General features: G+C 43.7%; 1 protein-coding gene across 1 annotated transcript in view; it reads left to right on the top strand.

Moving 5' to 3' along the window:
* Positions 1-27,819, top strand: part of LOC309544260 (tRNA (32-2'-O)-methyltransferase regulator THADA-like) — a gene marked incomplete at its 3' end in the record, with an annotated part of 123,454 nt that overhangs the window by 29,562 nt on the left and 66,073 nt on the right. Inside the window, exons 8-10 of the mRNA XM_082243164.1 lie at positions 14,779-14,924; positions 20,739-20,820; positions 20,894-21,030. Of these exons, the coding sequence (XP_082099290.1) occupies positions 14,779-14,924; positions 20,739-20,820; positions 20,894-21,030 (365 nt within the window). The remainder of the gene's footprint in view (positions 1-14,778; positions 14,925-20,738; positions 20,821-20,893; positions 21,031-27,819) is intronic.

Raw genomic sequence — 27,819 nt, 5'->3', positions numbered from 1 at the left:
AAAGGATGGATGAGGAGGAGGAGGAGGAGTATAGAACAGGCAGCTCCCTCAAAGCTTCAGAAGTATGAGATGAACCCCAAAAACTTGGAAAGGTGGATCTCACACGTACCGACACAGACTATTCCGCAATTTAATTGAGCCCCAAAGGTTTTTATTGAATAGCGGAATAGGAAATATGATCAAAAAAAAGTGTGTGTTTTTCACACGTACAGAAGCACACTAGGCCCCAATTACTATTGTTTGTACACCTAAAAGGATGGATGAGGAAGAGGAGGAGGAGGAGTATAGAACAGGCAGCACCCTCAAAGCTTCAGAAGTATGAGATGAACCCCAAAAACTTGGAAAGGTGGATCTCACACGTACCGACACAGACTATTCCGCAATTTAATTGAGCCCCAAAGGTTTTTATTGAATAGCGGAATAGGAAATATGATCAAAAAAAAGTGTATGTTTTTCACACGTACAGAAGCACACTAGGCCCCAATTACTATTGTTTGTACACCTAAAAGGATGGAGGAGGAGTATAGAACAGGCAGCACCCTCAAAGCTTCAGAAGTATGAGATGAACCCCAAAAACTTGGAAAGGTGGATCTCACACGTACCGACACAGACTATTCCGCAATTTAATTGAGCCCCAAAGGTTTTTATTGAATAGCGGAATAGGAAATATGATCAAAAAAAAGTGTATGTTTTTCACACGTACAGAAGCACACTAGGCCCCAATTACTATTGTTTGTACACCTAAAAGGATGGATGAGGAGGAGGAGGAGTATAGAACAGGCAGCACCCTCAAAGCTTCAGAAGTATGAGATTGTGTTCACTGTACCCCACAAAGATTGTGTTCACTGTACCCCACAAAGATTGTGTTCACTGTACCCCACAAAGATTGTGTTCACTGTACCCCACAAAGGTTTTGTTCACTGCACCCCACAAAGATTGTGTTCACTGTACCCCACAAAGGTTTTGTTCACTGCACCCCACAAAGATTGTGTTCACTGTACCCCCCAAAGATTTTGTTCACTGCACCCCACAAGGATTGTCTTCACTGCACCCCACAAGGATTGTCTTCACTGCACCCCACAAGGATTGTCTTCACTGCACCCCACAAGGATTGTCTTCACTGCACCCCACAAGGATTGTGTTCACTGTACCCCACAAAGGTTTTGTTCACTGCACCCCACAAAGATTGTGTTCACTGTACCCCACAAAGGTTTTGTTCACTGCACCCCACAAAAATTGTGTTCACTGTACCCCCCAAAGATTTTGTTCACTGCACCCCACAAGGATTGTCTTCACTGCACCCCACAAGGATTGTCTTCACTGCACCCCACAAGGATTGTCTTCACTGCACCTCACAAAGATTGTGTTCACTGCACCCCACAAAGATTGTGTTCACTGTACCCCACAAAGATTGTGTTCACTGTACCCCACAAAGGTTTTGTTCACTGCACCCCACAAAGATTGTGTTCACTGTACCCCACAAAGGTTGTGTTCACTGCACCCCACAAAGGTTTTGTTCACTGTACCCCACAAAGGTTTTGTTCACTGCACCCCACAAAGATTGTGTTCACTGTACCCCACAAAGGTTTTGTTCACTGCACCCCACAAAGATTGTGTTCACTGTACCCCCCAAAGATTTTGTTCACTGCACCCCACAAGGATTGTCTTCACTGCACCCCACAAGGATTGTCTTCACTGTACCCCACAAAGATTTTGTTCACTGCAACCCACAAAGATTGTGTTCACTGTACCCCACAAAGATTTTGTTCACTGCACTCCAAAAGGATTGTCTTCACTGCACCCCACAAAGATTGTGTTCACTGTACCCCACAAAGGTTTTGTTCACTGTACCCCACAAAGGTTTTGTTCACTGCACCCCACAAAGATTGTGTTCACTGTACCCCACAAAGGTTTTGTTCACTGCACCCCACAAGGATTGTGTTCACTGTACCCCACAAAGATTGTGTTCACTGTACCCCACAAAGGTTTTGTTCACTGCACCCCACAAAGGTTTTGTTCACTGCACCCCACAAAGATTGTGTTCACTGTACCCCACAAAGGTTGTGTTCACGGTACCCCACAAAGATTGTGTTCACTGTACCCCACAAAGGTTTTGTTCACTGCACCCCACAAAGATTGTGTTCACTGTACCCCCCAAAGATTTTGTTCACTGCACCCCACAAGGATTGTCTTCACTGCACCCCACAAGGATTGTCTTCACTGCACCCCACAAAGATTGTGTTCACTGTACCCCACAAAGATTGTGTTCACTGTACCCCACAAAGATTGTGTTCACTGTACCCCACAAAGATTTTGTTCACTGCACCCCACAAAGATTGTGTTCACTGTACCCCACAAAGATTTTGTTCACTGCACTCCAAAAGGATTGTCTTCACTGCACCCCACAAAGATTGTCTTCACTGTACCCCATAAAGGTTTTGTTCACTGCACCCCACAAAGATTGTGTTCACTGCACCCCACAAAGATTGTGTTCACTGTACCCCACAAAGGTTTTGTTCACTGCACCCCACAAAGATTGTGTTCACTGTACCCCACAAAGATTGTGTTCACTGTACCCCACAAAGGTTTTGTTCAATGCACCCCACAAGGATTGTCTTCACTGCACCCCACAAGGATTGTCTTCACTGCACCCCACAAAGATTGTGTTCACTGTACCCCACAAAGATTGTGTTCACTGTACCCCACAAAGATTGTGTTCACTGTACCCCACAAAGATTTTGTTCACTGCACTCCAAAAGGATTGTCTTCACTGCACCCCACAAAGATTGTGTTCACTGTACCCCACAAAGGTTTTGTTCACTGTACCCCACAAAGGTTGTGTTCACTGTACCCCACAAAGGTTTTGTTCACTGCACCCTACAAAGATTGTGTTCACTGTACCCCACAAAGGTTTTGTTCACTGTACCCCACAAAGGTTTTGTTCACTGCACCCCACAAAGATTGTGTTCACTGTACCCCACAAAGGTTGTGTTCACTACACCCCACAAAGGTTTTGTTCACTGCACCCCACAAAGATTGTGTTCACTGCACCCCACAAAGATTGTGTTCACTGCACCCCACAAAGGTTTTGTTCACTGCACCCCACAAAGATTGTGTTCACTGTACCCCACAAAGATTGTGTTCACTGTACCCCACAAAGGTTTTGTTCACTGCACCCCACAAAGATTGTGTTCACTGTACCCCACAAAGATTGTGTTCACTGTACCCCACAAAGATTGTGTTCACTGCACCCCACAAAGGTTTTGTTCACTGCACCCCACAAAGATTGTGTTCACTGCACCCCACAAAGATTGTGTTCACTGCACCCCACAAAGATTGTGTTCACTGCACCCCACAAAGGTTTTGTTCACTGCACCCCACAAAGATTGTGTTCACTGTACCCCACAAAGATTGTGTTCACTGCACCCCACAAAGATTGTGTTCACTGTTGTTATATTCTCCGTGTTGTGAGAGACACAGGACTCTGGTCTGGAACAACGGTTGTTTATTCAGGACTCACTGTACAGCATTACAGGACAGCTCTGCATATCATACATCTCTACATGTGTCTAAAGATGGCCACTCTGCCCCTTGACCCTTGTCATCACTCCTGGGTGGAGCCAGCCTTAAAGTGACAGTACATGTGAAACCCTTCAGGTATAACACCTTCCATCCCTACCTAAAAAAAAAACAAAAAACAAAAAAAAAAACAACAAAACAAGAACAGGCATAAAACAGTAACTCATAATTGTCCAATACAGTCCTCCAACTCAGGAGATTTACATGGTTTCTTCCATGTCCGGATGTGAGAACAACTTCCAGGGAAGCTCCGGGGAGAAAATGGCAGCGGATCACTTTCGGCGGGCCCGTCGAAAGTCTCGTAACCGGTCTTGCATTTGAAACCGGTCAGGAGGGCGACAGTGTCGTTGAGGACGGGCACCCAGCGACTCGGGGCTGGAGGAAGCAGGGCTGGCCGGAATGGACACTGGCGGGGCCAAGAGGGGATTCCCTAGCTCAGAGGGTGAGCAGACCTCTGGACCAGGGCTGGAGGGCTCTGTTGGAGCTGAGTTCAAAAGTTCAGAGTCTCCCCAAGCATCAGTCTCAATGCCTCCTGATCCGGTAGGAGCAGATCCTTGAGACACTGGAGGTGCAGCCGATGTCAGGGATTCGGGCAGCTGAGAACGAGGACGCAATTGGTCCGCATGCCTTCTGCAAATGGAACCATCTTCCAGGCAGACCCTATACATTTTGGGTCCCAAAGTCTCTGCGACGATAGCAGGAATCCAACGAGTGTTGGAAGCGCCATAAGATCGGGCCCATACCTTTTGCTGGGCTGTAAACCGGGGAATCTCGTCGTGTTCGACCCTCTTGTCTTGGGACTGCCGTACATGTTCCTGGACCGTTTGAGGGCGGAGCATATCCAAAACAGTCCATGGCTGCCGACCCAAAAGAAGTTCAGCTGGAGTTTTCCCAGTGGTTGCATGTGGTGTGGTTCTGTAAGCAGAAAGGAAGGAGTCCAGCTGCTGGGGTGACAGGGACTGTTGTTTACTTGTAGCCACAGTAGCTTTGAAATAGCGTTTGAAGGTCTGTACAAACCTTTCTGCTTGACCATTTGTAGCCGGGTGGTAAGGTGCGGTCAACTTGTGTTTGATGTTGTGGGCAGTCAGGAAACCCTGAAACTCCTGGCTTGTGAATTGTGCACCGTTGTCTGTGACAATTTCTCTGGGGTATCCAAACGTAGCAGCGAGATGTAACAGTATGGAAATCGTCGCCTTAGTCGTTGGCTGAGTAACAGGAACGACCTCAGGCCACTTTGAATGGGCATCAATAATGATCAAAAAGGTGTGTCCTCTGATCGGGCCTGCAAAGTCCAAGTGTAGGCGAAACCAGGGAACCGTGGGCCAAGTCCAGGGCTGGACGCACCCTCGAGGAGGGTCTCTCGCAGTTTGTGCACATCCAGCACACGCATTCACATATGTCGTGATATCGGAGTCGAGGTTCGGCCACCACACATAGCCTCGGGCCTTTTGTTTCATACGTGTGCCCCCGGGATGACCAGTATGTAGCAATTCCAGAATGTGTCTCCGGAGGGTCTGTGGAACGATCACTCGGTCTCCCCATAAAACACAGTTGCCAGACACAGTTAATTCCAGACGCCTACGGAAGTAAGGCTCATAATCCTGTGTGACAGTTGCAGGCCAACCGTACCGTACCCAGGAGAGTATTGTCTTAAGGAAGGTATCCTTGGCTGTATGGGCTGCTACTTCCCCGGAAGACAGAAAGGACAGGCTGGTGTAACGACAACTCTTGACAGGTGGAGAAGAGTCTGTTAATGTCCTTGTCAGACGGGACATGGCGTCTGCATTAGCGTTGGCATCATGGCTGCGATACTGGATTTTGTAGCTATATGCTCCCAAGAATAGGGCATAGCGTTGAAGACGGGCTGCAGTCGTCTGGGAGATGCCTTTGTCAGGGCTAAAGATCTGAAGGAGTGGTTTATGATCAGTCAGTATGGTGAATTCCCTACCATACAGGTAAAGATGAAACTTCTTAATTGCCCATATGAGCGCCAGAGCCTCTTTGTCAATGTGAGAGTAATTGCTTTCTGCTTTTGTCAAGGACCTGGAGGCGAATGCCACAGGTTTCTCTGACCCATCTGGTAAAACGTGAGATAGTACAGCCCCTAGACCATAGGGTGAGGCATCACAAGCCAAGGTGAGAGGCCTTTGGAGGTCATAATGCACGAGCATGCGTGACGCCAACAGCTTTCGCTTAGAAACTTCAAAAGCACGTTGGCATGCAGCCGACCAGTTCCATCTGGAGTGTTTCTCCAAAAGCTTGTTTAATGGAAACAAAGTGTGTGCTAGATCCGGCAGGAATTTGTGGTAATAGTTCAGCAAGCCCAGGTATGATCGCAGCTGCTGGACGTTGGTCGGGGCTGGAGCTTTTACTAAAGCATCAACTTTGGCTTCCGTGGTGTGTATACCCTCTGCATCCACAAGGTGGCCACAAAACTCCAATTTAGGTACCATGAATTGGCATTTCGCCAAGTTCACTTTTAGACCCTGTTCTTGCAGTCTCGCCAACACAAGCTCCACGTTATGCTTGTGTTCCTGGTCCGTCAGGCCCGTGATGAGCATGTCATCTAACAGGCACTGTGTGAAAGGAATATCCGCCAAAATCTCATCCATTTTGCGTTGCCAAATGGCTGGGGCGGAGGCTACCCCAAACACCATCCGATTGTATTCATACAGTCCCTTGTGAGTGTTGATTGTTAGAAACTTGCGGGACGAAGGGTGGACCTCAAACTGTAAATAAGCTTGCCTGAGATCAAGCTTGGTGAACTTTTGACCTCCTGCAAGAGAGGCAAAAATGTCATCTACTCTGGGTAGGGGATACTGGTCTATCTCCAGTTGAGAATTTAGTGCCATGCGGAAATCGCCACAAATGCGTAAGTCCCCATTCGCTTTCTTTACTGGTACAACTGGTGATGCCCACTCGCTGTGCTCTACCTTTGAGATGACACCTTGTTCCTCCAGCCGGCTTAGTTCAGCTTCCACACCTGCTCGGAGTGCGAAAGGTACCGTCCGAGCTTTGAAGAACCTAGGCTGGGCATTGGGTTTCAGCCTGAGTCTCACACAGTCATGCTTTATTTTTCCCAAATGGTTATCAAAGACTTGCGGGAATCGCTGTTTCAGGGACTTCACCCATCCCTCTTCATCCCCTGATGGGATGGTCACGCTGTTGCAGGGGTTAATGGCGATGTCTGGCATGCCAAAGTGAGCAATCCAGTCTCTCCCAAAAAGAGGGGGTCCCCCATGTTCTAGGATATATAATGGCATTCTCTTTGTCTGACCCTTGTAGGATACCTGTACTTTCACGTACCCCAGTGGGTGGAGTATCTGCTTTGAATATGTCTGCAGTTTGATTGGTGTTGGACGGACAGTTGTTCGGATCAGAAGTTTTCTCCATTGTTTCTGGGTGATAACTGAAACTGCTGCTCCTGTGTCTACATCCATCTTGAGTTTCTTTCCTTCCACGGTTACCTCTACAGTCATTGCAGAGGGTGCTGAATGCATATGATGTATGTCCAATCTGTGGAGCACTTCCTCATCCTCTGATTCAGATGACGATGTATATCTTCCCACCATATATGCCTTTGTCCTGGGGTTCAGAGGTTGTTTATTTCGCACCTTCTTACTACGGCAGACTCGTTTCAGATGGCCTGCCTTTCCACAATTATGACAGAGCTGATCCTTAAACCGGCAGACTTTGCGATCATGGTCTGTATTCCCACAACGGTAGCAAGCTGACGTCCTGGTTGGTGAGGGTCTATATTTACCGTTAGCTGCAGTTTGCTTGACTGCTGTTCTGAAAACTTCCTCTTTAACCTCTCCCCTTCTGCTCTGGGGGTTCAAAGCTTCTGTATCTTTCACAGCCATTTCCATCACTGAAGCTATCTCAATTGCCTTTGTAAGGGTAAGGTCTTTCTCTGTTAACAGTCTCTTTTGGCTAGACTCACTATTCAGTCCCATGACAAACTTATCCCTCAGTGCAGTTGGTAAATACTCCCCAAAAGAACAGGTTGAGGCTAGTCTGCGAAGGGCGAGCACATAAGCCTTAATATCTTCACCCGGCTGCTGCTGCCGCTGATAGAACCGGAATCTTTCTGCAATCTCTAGTGGTTTAGGCTGGAAGTGATTCCCTAACAGTGTCAGGAGCTCTGCCAAAGTCTTAGTTGCTGGTTTTTCAGGGAAAAGGAGATCCCTAAGAGTGTCATATGTCCTAGCACCAACCAGTGTCAGAAAAACTGCTACTTGCCTGTCGTCTGGGATGGCATTTGCACAGAAATATTGTTCTAATCTTTCAATCCAGGAGCTCCACGTTGTCTGTTCGCCATCAAATTCACTTAATGTCCCGATCAATGACATTTTCCTGCTGGGCTCTGTGGGTTTTGTATTCCTGACAATCCAGAGTTTTTTTTTTCTTCCTTTCCTTTCTCACACGGATAGTAACCTTGTAAATCCCATCCTCGTCGCCAGTGTTATATTCTCCGTGTTGTGAGAGACACAGGACTCTGGTCTGGAACAACGGTTGTTTATTCAGGACTCACTGTACAGCATTACAGGACAGCTCTGCATATCATACATCTCTACATGTGTCTAAAGATGGCCACTCTGCCCCTTGACCCTTGTCATCACTCCTGGGTGGAGCCAGCCTTAAAGTGACAGTACATGTGAAACCCTTCAGGTATAACAACTGTACCCCACAAAGATTGTGTTCACTGCACTCCAAAAGGATTGTCTTCACTGCACCCCACAAAGATTGTGTTCACTGTACCCCACAAAGATTTTGTTCACTGCACCCCACAAGGATTGTCTTCACTGCACCCCACAAGGATTGTCTTCACTGCACCCAACAAGGATTGTCTTCACTGCACCCCACAAAGATTGTGTTCACTGTACCCCCACAAAGGTTTTGTTCACTGCACCCCACAAAGATTTTGTTCACTGCACTCCAAAAGGATTGTGTTCACTGCACCCCAAAAAGATTGTGTTCACTGCAGCCCACACACAGAAAAATGGATGTGGATCACTGACACCTGCCTATCTCCTATCCCTCACCACACAGCAATATCGATTGTAGTTTGTAGAACACAGTTTCCCTAAGGCTCCGTTCACATGTAGGCGTTTTGGGGCGTTTTTGGGGCGTTTTTCTGCTCTAGGATCAGCTCTCAAAACGCCCAACAAGACAAATCCTATTCATTTCAATGGCCCCTGTTCACATCTGAGCGTTTTGACGCTGTATACAAAACGCCCAACGCTCAAAAAAGTACATGAGCTTCTTTTTGGGCAGATTACAGGCGTTTTCCATTGATCTCTATTCAATCTAAAAACGCCTGCACAAAAATCGCGGTAAAAAACGCCGCAAAAATCGCGGTAAAATCGCGGTAAAAAACGCGCGAAAAACGCTACGCTCAGGTGTGAATGTAGCCTAAAATTCAGCAGACTCTGTCCCTAACAGGATTGAGAAGAGATCGTAGATCAGGAGAACTAAGTGCAGACCCCACCCCACACAGCAATATCGATTGTAGTTTGTAGAACACTCTGACCCTAAAATTCAGCAGCAGCCTCTCCCTAACAGGATTGAGAAGAGATCGTAGATCAGGAATGCAGACCCCACCCCCCACACAGCAATATCGATTGTAGTTTGCAGAAGACACTGACCCTATAATTCAGCAGACTCTATCCCTAAAATGCCTACAACTCGCCCTGCCTAAACACTCCGACCTGTCCCTCAATTCTATCCGGACACAAATGGTTTTTTCCTGCCTATCTTTCCCTAATCAGCAGCCAGCACGTTGATGTGTGCTCTGTCCCTGATCTAAGCAGCATAATGACGCCGCTGCGGCTGCCTGGAACTTATAAAGACTTGGTCACATGCTTCAGACGGCCAATCACAGCTACTGAGACATTTGCAGGCATGGCTGGGATGGCTTAAGGCACACCAGTTAAACGATTGTTGATTGGCTGTTGAAAGCCCGCCATGAAAAGAGCGCCAAAGCATGCAAAACCCGGAAATAAAACGACCGAACACGGATTTTTAACCGAATATACAGTAAAGTGTCCGTGTTCGTGTTCGGGTAACAAAAATCCAATTATTCGGTACGAACACGAATAATACAGTCCGTGTTCGCTCAACACTAGTCAATATAAATTTGCCAGTGAATCAAACATTAGTGCATCTTCCTGGATTGACAGTATTGCTGTCCAACATCATCTCCATTGCTCCTGCATATGGAAACATTCTAAGGAAGTATTACTCCCGGGACACCTTGTGAAAATAAAGGAATAAAAATCTTAAAAAGGAATATGAATGCAGCCGCGATGTCTATTGATTACTATGCTTCAATATTTTACATTTTTGTTTTTAGATACACTTTAAAGAGTTACACGCAAATGTACCATGTGTGGAAAGTAAACAGTATGTAAAAATTCAGGAACATAGTTTCTTGTGTGCATGTCTTAAGTCACATGTACAGTATGAAGCGTGTGCAAAAGATTGGTACGGCGCTACCTCATAGGTGATAAAGTGCTCAATGCGCAATATAAATAGATAAATAAATATATTAAAAAGTGCACTAATGTGTGAAATTGATATTGTGACCAGATATCAACTGCCAAGACATGTGCATAAACATATAAAAGTGCTGGTGCAAAATAAATCCAATTGAGAGATAACAAATATAAATAGTGAATTTTATTGTGAATATAAGTGGTGAAAGTACTCTTTTCAGAAAACAAATAAAAAATGAGTAAATAAAATGAGTATATAAAAAGTAGAGAGGTAAAGAGTCTGTGTTATAGTAACCTCTGTGTCGCAACACCAGTGGAAAATGTAATGAGTTCTTGTCTAGTGCATAAAACAAAAACTTCCACCCAAAATAATGAGCAAATAAATCAATCAGTGAAAAATAAAGGAAAATTTTTTTCTTGGGTTGCAACCATCCGTGTGACCACTAGATGTCGCACCTCTTATACAACCTGTAATAGATGTATCCCGTGGGACAATAATGTTGGGGGTCTCTCCGGTGTATTCCTCCCTTGTGAATCTCAAAGATAAGAAGGGGGAGAAGGAGGACCTCTTTGTGCAGTATAAATGGCAATTACAGGAAACGGATAGTAGTGACTTACAATTTAGCTGTCTACGATCAGCGCGAAAAAGAGACCGGGAAGCTTCCGCGTTCCACGGCCCTGTCTCCGACAACCGGAAGTGACGCGATGACGTAGTAACTCCACCCTACGCGTTTCGTCATCGACGTCTGCTGGAGTGGCGTCAACACAGCGGACTCCCGGTCAATAAATAGCGATGTCATCTCCTAGCAACCAAACGGCCACCCCTGCCGCCATATTGGTGCTCTCAGTCAGCAAGCCGGACGTCGGCCATATTAAGCCTCATGCAATGCCCGCCTGAATGACAAGATTGGAGAGACAGCTATAATGCTCATCATTTCGTGACAGCTGATATCGATCGTGCCATTGAACCAATGTTTTTTGTGCAAATAGTAAAAATACTTTATTAAACAAAAGATTATTTTTAAAAAATATATAGAACAGAATAATTTATATAAAAAAGAAAAATAAGAAAAATATGAAAACATAGTGACTAATTTAAAAACCGTTTCCATAGACTGTACAAAAAAACTTTTTTTGTAAAAAATCCCATTTAAAAAGCCATTCAGATATCCTAGTGTCTCTTAGACATAAACGGAAAATTATTAATAAAAACCAAAAAATATTAAGAAAAAAAGGGGGGGACACCATCCCAGGTGGGAGAGCGGGGTTTTTTATCAGAGTCTACACCTAAGTGTGATTAGAAATATATAAGGCATAAAGGTAAAAAAGATTTTTTGAAATGTAAAAAGTTTTAAAACCGGAGTTTATTTAGAGGTACTATTGAGGGACTCGTTTTGGTTTATGTAAGACTCATATTTGGAAGAGGAATATTAATTTATTTTAAAAGAGAAATGTTAATTTATTTTAAAAGAAAGAGGTGCGGGAATTTCTTTTTTATATTACTCAGAAGGAATAAAATGCCTCATTTATATATAAATAATATCAATAGTATAGAAATGCACATAGATGCTGGATGAGAAGGTCCGGAAAAAACATTTGATTTATTTAGTTATTTTGTTCAGATTCTTTTTGAATGGAATGTGTTGTGTTGTTTATGAATGAATGAAGAAACATTGTATGCGGATGCTGGATGAGAAGGTCCAACCAAAATATTTAATTTTTCCACAAATATTAAAATGTACACATGTTCGGGCTAGAACCCCCACAATGATGAAAGTATGTGTGGTTCTTGGGGCATTTATGGATACATCTTTTTCGTGCCCTCTCATTTGGAGTAGGTATGTCATTGATCTATTGGTTTTAGACAAAGTCGCTGAAAAGAATTGACTTACATATATTAAATAGGTATCGGATGGCTTGATTTGGACCTATTTTCATAACTTTAGAAGATTCTTTCTTATGCTGTGTTTGAAAGGCTTGGAAGATCTTATACGTGGTATGAAGGAGCAAGATCTTTATGGATTACAGGAACATAGTCCTGAACATTATGTAAAATTGAAAAAAATAAAAATATTAAAAAATTACTGGATAAGACCAATAAAAAGTTGCTGGATAAGACCAGTAAAAAAGATGAATAAAAAAGATGACTGTTCATATGGAGATTATTGAGGTACGACTGGGACACCCAAAGTGTATGATAAAAGGATACCATAAAAATTATATATAAAATGTATATATAAAAAAAATATATATATATATATAAAAATTATATACATATAAAAAATATATATATATATATATATATATAAAAATCTATATATAAAAAAGATAAGGGGGAGGAGCCTCATGTATCTGAAATGAAACGGTTCAAATCTATATCTGCATTTAAACCGTCCGGACGGGGGGATTTCATTAAAAATATCCATTTTGTTTCATTTCTAGATATCATTCTTGTTTTATTACCTCCTCTCCAATCCCCCTTGATCTTGTCTATTCCATAAAAGACTAGCCCTGAGGGGTCTTTGGAATGTACCTCTTTAAAGTGTCTAGAGAGGCTGTGTTTATCGAAACCCTTTTTAATATTTTTTATGTGTTCCCTGATTCTTACGAATAGGGGGCAGGTGGTCCTACCGATATACTGAAGATGACAGGGGCACTCGATGACATAAGTAACATGTGTGCTGTTGCAAGTGATAGTGTCCCTTATTTTGTATTCAATCCCCGTAGTACGGGATCTGAAGCTGTTGGTCCTCCTTTGTTGGTTTCTGTTGTTTCTACAGGGTAAACCCTTCCTACACCTGTAGAAACCATTAATATTTGTAGGGAGAGAAATGTTTCTTGGAGGATTAATCACATTTTGTACTACCTTGTCTTTTAATGTGGGCGCTCTCCTATATACAAAGGAGGGTTTGCTAGGTAAAATCTTTTTCAGTACTCGATCTGCCGTGAGGATATGCCAATGTTTCTTAAAAATGCTTTCTAGTTCCTTGTGTTGTCTATTATAACCTGTAATAAAAGCAAACTCATGTTTGTTTTGTCTTCCTTCTTTTATCCCATTTTCTTTTATCAGGTTTTTTCTGTCAGTATTTTTTACTGTATTCTTTAGGGTTTCCAAGCTGCTTTTTTTGTATCCTTTTTCAACAAATCTCTGTATTAGAGTATCTGCTTGGGTTTCAAAGTCCTGAATGTTGCTGCAGTTCCTCCTAATACGTAATAATTGTTTCCCAGCCATTGGGGGTGGTGGCAACTCCTGATTGGGATATATCCATTTTTGTCTGTTTTTTTAAAATATGTCTTACTTGCCAACCTACCATCTTGCTTAAAAAGTTCCAGATCTAAAAAGGCTATTTTCTGGTTATCCCAATTTCCTGTAAAAGTGATGCCATATGCATTCGTGCTGATTTCGTCCAAAGAAGTTTTGTAATGATTCCATATCTCCTCTCCATATTAAAATGATGTCATCTATGTATCTTTGGTAAAATTTTAAATTAGGTCTTTCCACACTAAAAACTTGCTCCTCTTCCCATTTTTGCATGAATATATTCGCAACACTGGGGGCATACTTAGCCCCCATAGCAACTCCTTTTGTCTGTGCGTAGTATCTTCCTTTGTGCCAAAAGTAATTTGAGTTCATTGCCATTTTGAGGCCTTCTAAAATAAAGTGTATTTGTGCATGTTTCAATTCTGTGTGTTTGTAAAGTGGCCATTCTACACTGTCCAGCCCGTCTTGTTGAATTATATTAGTGTAAAGTGAGTTAACATCAATAGTAACTAATATATCTTCTTCCATGATCTCTAAGGTCTGGATATCTGACAGCAACTTTTTACTGTCTCTGAGATAGGATTTGCCTTTTGGTACCAATGGTTGCAAGAATTTGTCTAGATATTCCCCTAAACGGGAATGAATAGAGTTGATGCCACTCACTATGGGCCGTCCAGGTGGTTTTTCTTCATTTTTGTGTATTTTGGGCAGGTAATATATTATTGGCGTTCTGGCTCCTTCTAAGTGTAGATATTTGGCCTCCTTGTTGTTTAAGATACCTAGGTCCTTTCCTTTTTTGATGTATGTTTTAAGGTTGTTTTCAAATTTTCTCTTAGGGTTGCCTGGGAGCTTCTTGTAGGTATCTTCTACACTGAGAAGACGCTCTAATTCCTCTTCGTAGTCTTTTTGGTTTAAAATAACCAGGCCTCCTCCCTTATCCGCTGGCCGAATGACAATACCTTTCTTTTTCTCTAGTTTTTTTATTGTGTCCCAAATGTCTTTTTCTTTCCTATTTCTGATTTTTAAATTCCTAATTTCTTCTTCCACCATTCTCTTGAAAACTTCTTCTATGTTCTCGTTCTGGGGATTCCTTGGGTTAAAAACCGACTTGTTTCTGAGTGTGGTATGTTTGAATTCAGTGTTTCTTGAAGAGGTTCCACTTTCTCCCTTAATCTCAAAAAACTTTTTTATATTAATCTTCCGCATATACTTTTGTAGGTCAATATAGGCTTCGAACCTGTCCAAGTTTTTAATCTGGCGCATATTTTAATCCTAACTCTAAGAGTTTGAGTTCATCTTCATCAAATGTTATGTTGCTTAGGTTGAAAATTCTTTTTCCTAGTATTCCCTTCTTCATGTACAGTATGTTGGGCTGTAGAGTCCCCTAATTATAATTTAAAAGGTATTGCACAATGTATTTACATTATGTTTACTTTACAGGCTGTAGTGATGCGCAGTTTGGAATGCTACATGTGTCCCTCCCTCATCCTCTTGTGGATAAACTAGGGCTGCTTGCACTGTTTCGGGGGCTACTCACTTGTGGTCGTGAAGACCTTCTTACCTGTATCTTGCATTCTCCCTGTCAGGTAACAACAGCCTTGTATGTATTACCTTTTTAATTTTTAAATCCTATTTATAGTTAGGTTAAAGTAATGTGGCTTCTAACAGGTCACAAGTAATCACATTAATAAAAAAAAAAAAAAATCTGTATCCTTTTTCATTGGTGCTGCTGCTTATCTGCACAGGTAAGGAGCAAGCAGCAAAATTACATCCAAGAGTTTGGGCTCTAGTGCTTCTTCTAAAAACAAATAGTGTGTTTCTGTTATCAAGCAGTACTTGCCAGTCTGTTAGTTCATGTAGGCTATTTTAGTGGATGTAGAGCACAGATTTGGAGGTATGACATATTATCTAGGCTGATGAGAGTGGAAAATGAACTGTTTGGTATGCTAACCAGGCCAATGGGGAGAGTGCAGTCCTGAGGAGTCCTACATTTAAAAGGGATGTAAACCACAAAAAAAAAGAATGTTCCCCCTGCAAATTAAGACCATAATGTGCTAGTATGCATCGCAGCTGCGGCACAGCTCTCTCAATGGATGGCATGCTGTCCATTGAGAGCGCAGTGCGCATGCGAAAGTGATGTCACCGGTTGCAACTAAAGTAATCTGTAGTATCTGCTAAACCGTGCACATTTAGGAGATATTTATTGTACCTTCAGGTACGCCATATTACAGACTTACCTGTAGGTATGAATAAACAATTGGCATTTACTACCACTTTAAGTGCCTCCAAACACTACTGAAGATACGTACTTTGGGGAGGATGAGAATGGATGCGGATTCTGCTTTAGATATAATGTGTGATGCATGTTTACTATACACTGCTCAAAAAAATGAAAAGAACACTTTTTAATCAGTATAGCATCAGGTTAATTAAACTCTTAGGATATTGATCTGGTCAGTTAAGTAGCAGAGGGGGTTGTTAATCAGTTTAGGCTGCTTTGGTGTTAACGAAATTAACAGGTGCACTAGATGGGCAACTAGGCTTGTGACGGTATCAGATTTTCATGCTGCGATTAATTGATTAATTGATTAAAGGTTTTGCCACGGTATACGGTATTATCACGGTATTCTATTATTAAATTTAAATTATTAAATTTCCACCTCACTTCAATTTCATTGCTGAATTTAGGGGCTTTGGTTCACTTATGCACATTATTATATAGTCAGTCAGTACAGACTCTGTGAACCAGGCCTAAAATAGGTCATCAAGCAGTGTCTGGCCTAACTGGTCCTGGCGCTCGGCTCCGATCCGATGGCCTGGTCATTAAGAGGGCAAATCCTTGTGGTCAAGAAGTGGTTAAACCTGAAGGAGGTGTTGTTTATAAATGACTTTACTATTGCTTTAGGCCTGGTTCACATGTATGCGGGTTGGTGGTTCACATGTATGCGGGTTGGCGGTTCACATGTATGCGGGTTGGCGGTTCACATGTATGCGGGTTGGCGGCCCACATTTGCACAGGCATAGCAGCCCATTGATTTGAACGGGCTGCTATGCCCTCATTTTCCGCAGAAAAAAGGTGCATGCAGCATTTTTTTAAAATTCAGTGGCCTTGAAATCCATCCTGCTTTTGCACCATGCGACTAACCTGCAGTTCCTGCTCTGGCAAGCTTTCTGCATTTTTTGTATACGTGGGCACGGCATTTAAAAACAGTTTGCGTGTGCAGCAACGGCAGGTAAGTCGCATGGTGCAAAAGAAGGATGGATTTCATGGCCACTGCATTTTTTTAAATTCTGCATGCACCTTTTTTCTGCTGAAAACGCAGGCATAGCAGCTCAAGCCCATTCACATCAATGGGCTGCTATGCCTGTGCAAATGTGGGCCCCCAACCCGCATACATGTGAACCAGGCCTAAAGCAATAGTAAAGTCATTAATTGGTTAAACCTGCAGGAGGACCGGTGTTTTTATCTATTAATGACTTTACTATTGCTTTAGGCCTGGTTCACATGTATGCGGGTTGGGGGCCCACATTTGCACAGGCATAGCAGCCCATTGATGTGAATGGGCTTGAGCTGCTATGCCTGCGTTTTCAGCTGAAAAAAGGTGCATGCAGAATTTAAAAAAATGCAGTGGCCATGAAATCCATCCTTCTTTTGCACCATGCGACTTACCTGCCGTTGCTGCACACGCAAACTGTTTTTAAATGCCGTGCCCACGTATACAAAAAATGCAGAAAGCTTGCCAGAGCAGGAACTGCAGGTTAGTCGCATGGTGCAAAAGCAGGATGGATTTCAAGGCCACTGAATTTTAAAAAAATGCTGCATGCACCTTTTTTCTGCGGAAAATGAGGGCATAGCAGCCCGTTCAAATCAATGGGCTGCTATGCCTGTGCAAATGTGGGCCGCCAACCCGCATACAAGTGAACCACCAACCCGCATACATGTGAACCAGGCCTAAAGCAATAGTAAAGTCATTAATAGATAAAAACACCGGTCCTCCTGCAGGTTTAACCACTTCTGGATCGCAAGGATTTGCCCCTTTAAAGACCAGGCCATCGGATCAGAGCGCCAGGACCAGTTATCACCAGGTAGGCCAGACACTGCTTGATGGCTATATAATAATGTAATGTGGGCTGCTATGCGTGTGTGTGTGTGTGTGTGTATATATATATATATAATAGAGCTGCACGATTCTGGCCAAAATGAGAATCACGATTTTTTAGCTTGGAATAAAGATCACGATTCTCTGTGTAACAAAAAAAAAAAAATTGGGATAACTTTACTGTTATGTTTTTTTTTTTTTTTATTCATTAAAGTCTATTAATTGCGTTTGAAAGACTGCTGCGCAAATACAGTGTGACATAAAATATTACAACAATCGCCATTTTTTTCTGTAGGGTCTCTGCTAAAAAAATATATAAAATGTTTGGGGGTTCTGAGTACTTTTCTAGCAAAAAAAAAACTCATTTTAACTTGCAAGCAACAAGTGTCATAAAAAGGTCCAGTCTTTTAGAGGTTAAACTTCCTTTCTCCCTGGCAGAGGGAAGGAAAAGATACAATGTAATCATTTTTGTTTATAGTTACTGGCAGACTGATGCTGAAAGGCATTAGCTGTGTGAGTGAATGAGTCATCCAGCTCACTGAAATGTATCAATTCACAAGTCAGACCCAGGAGCAGAGAAACTCGGTATTTTAAAAATGCCACAATAACAATACTGTGGCTATGCAATACCGCTATATATCAAATTACCGAAAACCGGTGTTGTAAAATTTTGTCGGACCCGTGAAAAAATCGGACCTCGTCACTTCCGGTTATGGGAGTCTCAAGTGCGCATGCGCACCAGACATTATCTTGGTTTGGTAAACTTATAAAACAGAGCGACCAGTTGAATGAGAGGAGGCGGGGCTGAGGTGCGATGGAGGACGGAGGACACATATGCAGAGCTGGTGGAGGAGGCGGGACGGAGGTGCGGCCGTGTAATATATGCAGGACTTTAGCGACTCCTTCTGTTTTATTATCTTTAGTAATTATCGTATTATTTATCCTTAGGATTTCATTACATTTAGTATTTCTTATTTTGTATTATATAAATAGTAAATGTAATGAAATCCGAAGGATAAATAATACGATAATTACTAAAGATAATAAAACAGAAGGAGTCGCTAAAGTCCTGCATATATTACACGGCCGCGCCTCCGTCCCGCCTCCTCCGCCAGCTCTGCATATGTGCCTCCGTCCCGTCGCACCTTAGCCCCGCCTTCTCTCAATCAGCTGTCCATTCTCTGTTATAATTTTGCCAAACCTCGAAAAATGTCTTCTGCGCATGCGCACGGAAGACTCCTATCAACTGTTTTGTGACGCTCTGTAACCGGAAGTGACGAGGTCCGATTTTTTCACGGGTCCGACAAAATTTTAGAACACCGGCATATGTCTATGGGCAACAATGAGACAACCTCCAAAACAGGAATGTTTTTTCAGGTTGAGGCCACTTTTTTTTCCTCCTCTTTTGGACTGTTTTTCACTAGTTTTGGATTTGCATTTGGCTAGCGTCAGGATCTCTACTTGTAGCATGAGGCGATACCTGGACCCTGTAGAGGTTGCACAGGCAGTCCAACTTCTCCAGTATGCCACATCAATTGCCAGAAGGTTTGCTGTGTCACCCAGTCTCAAGAGCATGGAGGCGATTCCAGGAGACAGGCAGTTACTCTAGGAGAGCTGGACAGGTCCTTAACCCATCAGCAGGACTGGTATCTGCTTGTTTGTGTAAGCAGGAACAGGATGAGCACTGCCATAGCCCTACAAAATTACCTCCAATAGGCCACCGGTGTGAATGTCTCTGACCAAACAATCAGAAAAAGACTTCATGAGGGTGGCCTGAAGGCCCGACGTCCTCTAGTGGGCACTGTGCTCAATGCCCGGCACCGTGAAGCTTAATTGGCATTTGCCATTGAACACCAGAGTTGGCAGGTCTGCCGCTGGAGCCCTGTGCTTTTCACAGATGAGAGCAGGTTCACCCTGAGCACATGTGACACGTGAAAGGGTCTGGAGAAGCCATGGAGAATGTTATGCTGCGTGTAACATCCTTCAGTATGACCGGTTTGGTGTTGGGTCAGTGATGGTCTGGGGGGCATATCCATGTGGGGGACGCACAGACCTCTACATGTTAGACAATGGCATCCTGACTGCCAAACGGTATTGTGATGAAAACCTTGGACCCATTGTCAGACCCTACGCTGGTGCAGTGGGTCCTGGGTTCCTCCTGGTGCACGACAATGCCCGGCCTCATGTAGCGAGAGTATGCAGGCAGTTCCTGGTGGATGAAGGAATTGATACCATTGCATGGCCCCCACGCTCGCCTGACCTAAATCCAATAGAACACCTCTGGGACATTATGTTTCGGTCCATCTGACGCCGCCAGGTTGCGCCTCAGTCTGTTCAGGAGCTGAGTGATGCCCTGGTCCAGGTCTGGGAGGAATACCCCAGGACAACATCCTTTGTCTCATTAGGAGCATGCCTCAACATTGTCAGGCATGCATACAAGCACAGCGGCCCATACAAACTACGAAGTACCATTTTGAGATGCTGCAATAAAAATTTCAGCAAAAAGGACCAGCCTGCTGCATCATTTTTTCACTTTGATATTTGGGGAGTCTTTGAATTCAGCCCTCTGAAGGTTGATAATTTTCATTTCCATCAAACGATGTGGCGTTCTTTCATTCCTTACCCATTACCCAGTCTATATCCGTATAGATATCCAGCATGAGATTTTCCCCATTAAGATCAAACGTATTTTCAAAGTGTTCCTTTAACTTTTTTGAGCAGTGCATTAAATGTTGAGTGGGGCATATGCATAACAGGCAGTACAGGAGCAAGGTTAAGTCAAGGTTTAGTAATCCTACACTTTTAATTGCTGCACTTCTCTGACCTTAAAGTGATTGCAAACCTCTGAAATGAAAAATGAACAGATTTCCCTCTATAGTGCACACTTACCTAGCACTGGGTGTGATTTCGGTCTCCTCTCTTTGCTCTCGGTTCTCTAAATCAGTCACTCCTCACACGTTATCCAGAATATCGGGATACAGCCCCCCCAGCACGCAGAAGGTGATTGACAGCTTCAGCTGTACATGTTTCCCTTTGAGTTTGTGTAGAGGGGCTGTGTGCTTTCCCTTCACTCCGGTATTAGTTTAGACTCCGTAACCTGCTCTATGTGCAATGTATTACATCAGATCCCTACCCCCTGCCTTCTGGAGCTGAGGAAAAGTTTTTGGTCTGTGTTTTAAACAGCCGTAAAGAAGAGGGCCACAGATACACAAAGATGAAACGAATCCTGCTTTTCACCTGAGACTAGTCACATCAGTGGATGTGTGTAAGGGTTAATATATAGTATATGTATATTCACAGGACTTGACTATGTTGGAGTGCCTTCTTCCTGCCATAGCCTCACTTTGTGAAGGACATAGTGAGCAGTACTACAGTTTTCAAGGTAAATATTTAAATGGATAAATACTGTAATGCTAAGTCACAACATGCACTTATGGCTTTCCTCATTAATACAGTGTTTTGCCTCTGGTTGCAATGTGTATGGAAGAAAATCACTACTCTTCACAAAATCAGAGGAAAGCTTCTGGTGACAGACGAGACAGACACCACCTCTGTTGTGACCAGACTTCTGTGGGTTGGAGCTGAGATACAGGTAATAAACTTACAAGTCTTACAAAGCTTTTATTGTCATGTTAGCCACATACACTACTTGATCCACAAAGGCCACAATTTTACCTGATGATCTAGCCTAGATGTACATGTTTAACCACTTTCCGACTGAGCTATAGCCAAATGACGGCTACAGCGCAGAGAGCTAGTTCTGGGAGGCTGTCCAATGACAGCCTCCCATGATCGCGTGCGGCGTGCTCTGTGATCACAGATTAGGTTAAAGAGCCAATCAACGGCTCTTTACCACATGATCTGCTGTGTCCAATCATGTAAATAGAAGCCAGTTCTCTGCACCCTTTTCCTCATGCTGACAGCATGAGAATAGAAGAGAGCTGATTACTGGCTTCTCTAAAAGGGACATGTTCACTGATAATCAGGGCACTGATTATCAGTGCAATCCCAACGGTGCACATTAGTGAAGGAGAAAAATTACCTGTTTGCAAAATGTTTAAACAAACTATGAAAGGTGAGTTTTTTTTTTTTTTGGTCTTTTGTTCATTTATTTAGCAAAAACTAAAAAAGCCCAGTGATGATTAACCACTTGCCGACCGCTCATGTTGCTGCTACTGCAGCAGAGCGGCTCGGCTGGGTCTGGCGACGTAGACCTACGTCGCCAGATACCTCCCTCTCTCGGCGGCGAGTCGGGTCAGGGGAGGAGAGGCGGTGATCACCGTCGCTCTTCCCTGATCGTCGGGGAAAGAGTGAGGAAATCCGCCCGCTTGTGTAAACAAAGCGGGCGGATTTCCTCTGTGACAGGCAGGGACAGATCACAGGATTCAGCATAGCTGAACCTGTGATCTGTGTCTGTGTCACACAACCCCCTCCCCCCCACACACGTCCGTAAACATGAGGCATACATTTAACCCCTTGATCACCAACAGTGTTAACCCCTTCCCTGACTGTGTCATTATTACAGTAACAGTGCATATTGACAGCACTGATAACTGTAGTAATGTCACTGGTCCCCCCAAAAATGTCAGGGGTCCGATCTGTCCGCCGCAATATCGCAGTCCCGCAAACAAAATCGCAGATCGCCGCCATTGCTAGTAAAAAAAAATAAACCATAAAAATAACAAATCTTTTTCGTAGTTAGTAAACGCAATAACTTTTGCGCAAACCAATCAAAATACGCTTATTGTGATTTTTTTTTTCTTTTACCAAAAATATGTAGCAGAAAACAAATTGGCCTAAAATGTTAAAAAATTTTGATTTGTACATTTTTTTTTTTTGGGAATGTTATATATCCGAATGTGAAAAATATTATTTCTTTTTTTTTTTTTTCTTACAAATTTGTTGCTCTTTTTTTCAAAAATTAAAAATCGCACAGGTGATCAAATGCCACCAAAAGAAATCTCTCTTTGTGGGGAAAAAAAGGACATAAATTTAATTTGGGTACAGCGTCGCACGACCGTGCAATTGTCCGTTATAGTAACGCAGTGCCGAATCGCAAAATATGGCCTGGTCAGGAATGGGGTAAAATCTTTCGGTCTTAAAGCGGTTAAAAATACGCTCATTGAGAATTTTTTTGTCAAAGACATGTAGCTTAATACATTTTGGCCTAAATATGACAAAAATTGAATATATTGGATATTTCTTAACTGTCAAAGTAGAAAATGTCAATTTATTTGCAAAATTTTCGCTCTTTTTTTTTTTTAATATCGCAAAAAATAAAAAGCGCAGAGGTGATCAAATACCACCAAAAGAAAGCTCTGTTTGTGGGGAAAAAAGGATGTAAATTTCATTTGGGTATGGCGTTGTATGACCACGCAATTGTCAGTTAAAGTCCCACAGTGCCAAGTTGAAAAAAGTGGCCTGGACGGTTAAGCAGGAAAATCCTCCGGTCTTAAAGTGGTTAAAGCTCTATTTGTGTGAAAAAAAAATTAAACATTTTGTTTGGGTACAGTGTTGCATGACCACGCAATTGTCATTCAAAGTGTGACCGCGCTGAAAGCTGCTAATTGGCCTGAGCAGTAAGTGGGTAAAAGTGCCCAGTAGGCAAGTGGTTTAAAAATGGGCCTTTTGGTGTTGCTGCCACCAGGTAGCAGTAGTATCTATTTGTACCTGTAATTCTCAATGTACAAATAGGTGTAGTGAAATATTAACTCTTGGTCTACGCTTAAAGAGAGCCTGTTACTTGTTTTTTTCTGTTCTCTTACCCTTTAAACTTAGTGCTTTAAATGCTTACCTGTAGTGTTTTTTTCCTTTCCATAACTGATGTTGCATATGTACTAATCCAGGAAGAGTTAATTTCTCTCTTCTTCTGGGAGTTTCTAATTAGTCTCTGTGATGGCCTAGCTCCTCTGATCCTTCCTCCCCTCCCTACATAACCATTTTTGTAGTTGCCAGGGAAGGAGCAAATGGGCAGTAATATAGTGTATCACATGAGTGACCGTGTTGAGGCCGCTGAGGCTGATATTCCATCTAAGATTGCAGCACAAAATAGCAGTCTGTGTGAGACTTCCCTTGTGATTATCAGAGTATTAATACACTAATTATAACAAATGTTAGAAGAAATACAGAAAGTATTCTGTAAAATATGAAGTGATTGTGATATGGTACAATTGAAAACTGACTATTAAAGAGTGGTCAAACACTTTTTCAAGCTTAGTTCCCCCTTTTCAGTGAACGCTGAGAACCCCCTTCTTTATGTGTGGGTTTCAAATCATGGAGCATACCTAAAATATTTCCTGCCTTTTTAAAGCTATTTCTTTGGAGCAGAATTACATTTAGAACTCTATAGACAGTTTCTATTGTTTTGAAATAATAACAATGTGGAGATAAGAAATTGGCTGGGGGACAAGACTGAGAAACAAATGTCTTGATCTTTAACCCTTTGTTAGGACAGACATTCCTGCGCATCTAGTTAAGCGCTAATGAAATCTGCCAGCGCAGTACGTACAGGGAAAATTATGGCAAACACAACTCCTTTGCTCCCTCATAAACTTTATGTAAACAATATGTCACAAAGGAAAACTAATTAGGATTTATTTTTAAAAGTTATGCGATGTGAATGAGAACATATAATAAATATCAAGTAGGTGTTACACCGGTTTGGCTGCAAAAGTGTGACTATAGCCCCGTACACACGTAGCGATTGTCGGCCGTAAATATTAGTTAGTATGATGCTTCCGACAACCGACAGCAACTTTTCGGCTGAACAGTATCTGTTGTGCAGGCATTAAAATTTTTGTTGGCTAACACCAGAACGGCCGATTGTTCGCCAGTCAGTACAGAATTCGGCCGACAAACAGCCGATTAGCAAGACTGGGCATGCTCAGAAAAGAAAAAACACACGGAAAGTTAACCATCACATGACATCACTTCTGCAGTCGGCTGTTGGCCGACAAAATTCATGTGCAGTCTTTTGCAGTTTTCAGCCGACAGGAGAGCACCGGACAAAAGACGGCCGATCGTTCGGCCGACATTCGGGACGTGTGTATGGGGCTTATCTCCCATACTTGTCCTAGAGGCTGCCATAGGTAACCTTCTGACTTTCCTAATGTGCAGATGTAGTAATTCAGAACTTGTTGCTGACCTGAAACAGATATGCAGATCAGGTGTTTTGACTTCACTTGCTGCATGCTTGTTCCATGTTGCGTAAACACAGTTGCCTTTATCAGAAAGAGGCAAGCAGTGGTAGCCCATATGTTCCAGTAAAGACTTACTTTAATTCATAGCAATCTGCCATTTTGTTGCCAGCCTTGGGATCTTCTCACGTTGTGTTCCTCTGTAAGCTATAATGTTAAACAAAACCAGCATTTTCCCATTAGAATAGGTATTTATGTGGTTTATAGTACAAAAATGTGGTATTGCTACCCTTAAACTCAAAATAAGGTGTAGGGAATTCCCACCTGTGCCAAGACCACAGCCACACAAGCTTTTCAATCGGACTCGAATTTGAGAGAGGTTGGCAACCAGGTGTCCATAGCTCTTAAAATATTCTTTATTGCAAATCCATCAGGAGTAAAAAAAAAAGATAATACACAACACAAAGAATGCTGATCCGTTTCAGCCCTTACCGGCTTTAGTCATAGCAAACTATTCAAAAGTAACAGCATATTATATAACCTAATTCAAGATTTGCAAGGAAGGCGGGGCAGAAATAACCCCTGCAATCAAAGAAAATGCCTTCTGAACCGAGTGTGAGGAACAAGACAATTATCACAAAGATACAACAAAAATAAACAAATACACAGATGAACAAATGGTCATAAAGCCCCGGTTCACACTTCCGCAACTTGTCATGCGACTGGAGAGTTCAAAGTTGCATGACAAGTGGTGCCCTATTTATGGCAATAGAACCGTTCTAATGGGTGCGACTCAAGTTGCTCCAACTTAGAAGAGGGTTCCTGCACTACTTTAGTGCGACTTCAACTCGACTTGCGTTAACTTCTGTTAAAGAAATCGCACAGGGATGTTGGATACAAAGTCACGGCAGCGTGAACAAGGGCAAACTCAACAAAATACTGCAACGTGTGATATCGACAAGGCAAGGAGGGAGTGATGGTAAAAATGCTAAGAATTAGCAGAGATGCAGATCTATGTCCCACCTGAGGAATAACCCCTGCGGGACCCTAGTCTGCAGTTTAAAAATCCACTTTGCCTCTCTCCACAATAATTTGCGATGACGATCTTTCCCCCCCAGGTGTCGGGACCACATGCTCAATCCCACAAAATCTTTAAAAGAAGGTATTACCCCTCATGTTTCACTTTGAAATGCCTAGAGGCAACTTGGGTTGCTGGAGTTACAAAAATGTTCCTCTGTTCATGTTCTCATTGATCAGGTCATACACTCTACATATTACAAGCAATCTGCTTGATTCTTACTGCAGAGTCAAACGTCCTGGTGCGAAGGTTTAGATGACAATATCTGCAGGTACCCAGGCTGCATAGAAAAGAGCCTGGATAAGACAACCAAGTAGGTTGAGCCTGTGCAGAGGAACTAAAATAACTTGGAGAGAGAAGAGTGGCTAAGGTGGGTGCTCAGCGACTTAAAAATCTGCAGCCCCTACGTACCCTATCTGTTGGATGCCAGTGGCTCTAGGGCCCACCTTCCTAGGGAGATCTCTAGGTGCTTTGGCAACTTTTACTCCCGCTTATATGATCTTCCCCAACAACCATCGCATGGGCACGCCACATTGGCCTATCTTGACTCTGTGGATCTCCCGAGCATTTCATCCTCAGACCAGGAGGAGCTGGAAGCGCCGTTTACGCTGGAGGAACTTTCGGCGGTGATCTCCTCTGCGAAGAGGGGCAAGGCTCCCGGGCCTGACGGCTTCCCCGTCTCCTACTATCAAACATTGAAAGAGATCTTGGCCCCCCACTTATTGCAATTCTTTAACGCGGTGGGTACTACCTCCTCCTTTTGGGAGGAATCCTTGGGTGCCCACATCTCTGTGATCCCCAAGGAGGGGAAGGACCCCTCCGCCTGCGGGAGCTATCGCCCGATTTCCCTGTTGAACGCAGACCTAAAGTTTTTTACCAAACTCTTAGCCCTCCGCCTTCAGTTACATTTGCCGGCCCTGGTGCATCGGGATCAGGTGGGGTTTGTCCCCACCCGCGAAGCCAGGGATAATACCATCAAGGTTATCGACCTTATACACCAGGCTCGCCGCACCGACCTCCCCACGTTTTTTTTAGGTACTGACGCGGAAAAGGCGTTTGACAGGGTGAATTGGCATTACCTGTTTGCGACGCTCCGTAGGTTTGGTATAGGGGATCGAATGATGGCGTGGATCCAGAATGTCTACACCATCCCTAGCGCGCGCGCAGGCAAATGGGGTCCTCTCGGATCAGATCCGCATTCATAAAGGTACCCGTCAGGGGTGCCCCTTGTTGCCTCTCCTCTTCGCGCTTTCACTCGAGCCCTTTATGACCCGAGTGCGGGCAAATGAGAACATCTCGGGCATCCTCGTAGGGAACACCACATACAAAGTCTCGGCGTATGCCGACAACCTCCTTTTTTCCCTCTCCCAGCCCCTGCTCTCCCTCCCGTGCCTCCTGAGGGAATTTGAGGTTTTTGGCTCCGTCTCCAACTTGAAAATCAACCTCTCCCAGTCGGAGATCATGGGGGTGGCCCTGCCACGGCCTCTTCAGGATCTCTTGACTTTGGATTTCCCTTTTCGGTGGGCCCAGGGGGGGGCTTCGATATCTGGGCACCTTGCTCTCACCCAACCCAGCTGACCTGTTCCGCCTCAATTTCCCCCCCCCTCCTGGTGAGCATTCGGGCCTTGTTGGCGAAGTGGTCTAAGGGGCTTCATTCCTGGTTCGGCCGGTGTAACATTCTGAAGATGTCAATACTCCCCAAACTACTATACCTCTTTCAGACACTGCCGATTTAGCTCCCAGGGGCATTTCTGGGAAGGGTCGAGTCGACCTTTACCGAATTCGTGTGGGCGGGTAAGCAGCCGCGGTTGGCGCGCCGTATCCTAGTGTTGCCTGAACAACATGGTGGAGTGGCACTCCCGGACCCTAGGCGCTATTACCAGGCGGCCGTGCTCTCCAGCTGGATTGACTGGACACGTCATGCGGAGTTGAAACTCTGGGTCACCCTGGAGGCCTCCCTGTTCTCTATATATCTACCACGAGCCCCGCTGATCCCTCTGGAGGTTCCTGCTGAGGTGAAGCGTCATCCTACCATAGGACCGACGATTAAAGCGTGCTCTTTGGCTGCTTCGGATAGGCGCCTCTCGAGGGGTTGCGGTCCGCTCTACCCGTTACTGGGGAATCCGGCATTTGGGCCAGGTTGTGAGAACAACCGGTTCGGCACCTT

Source organism: Pelophylax lessonae (assembly GCF_965119305.1).
Source record: "Pelophylax lessonae genome assembly, chromosome: 1".
Lineage (NCBI taxonomy): Eukaryota > Metazoa > Chordata > Amphibia > Anura > Ranidae > Pelophylax > Pelophylax lessonae.
This window is presented reverse-complemented; position numbering and strand designations above follow the sequence as displayed.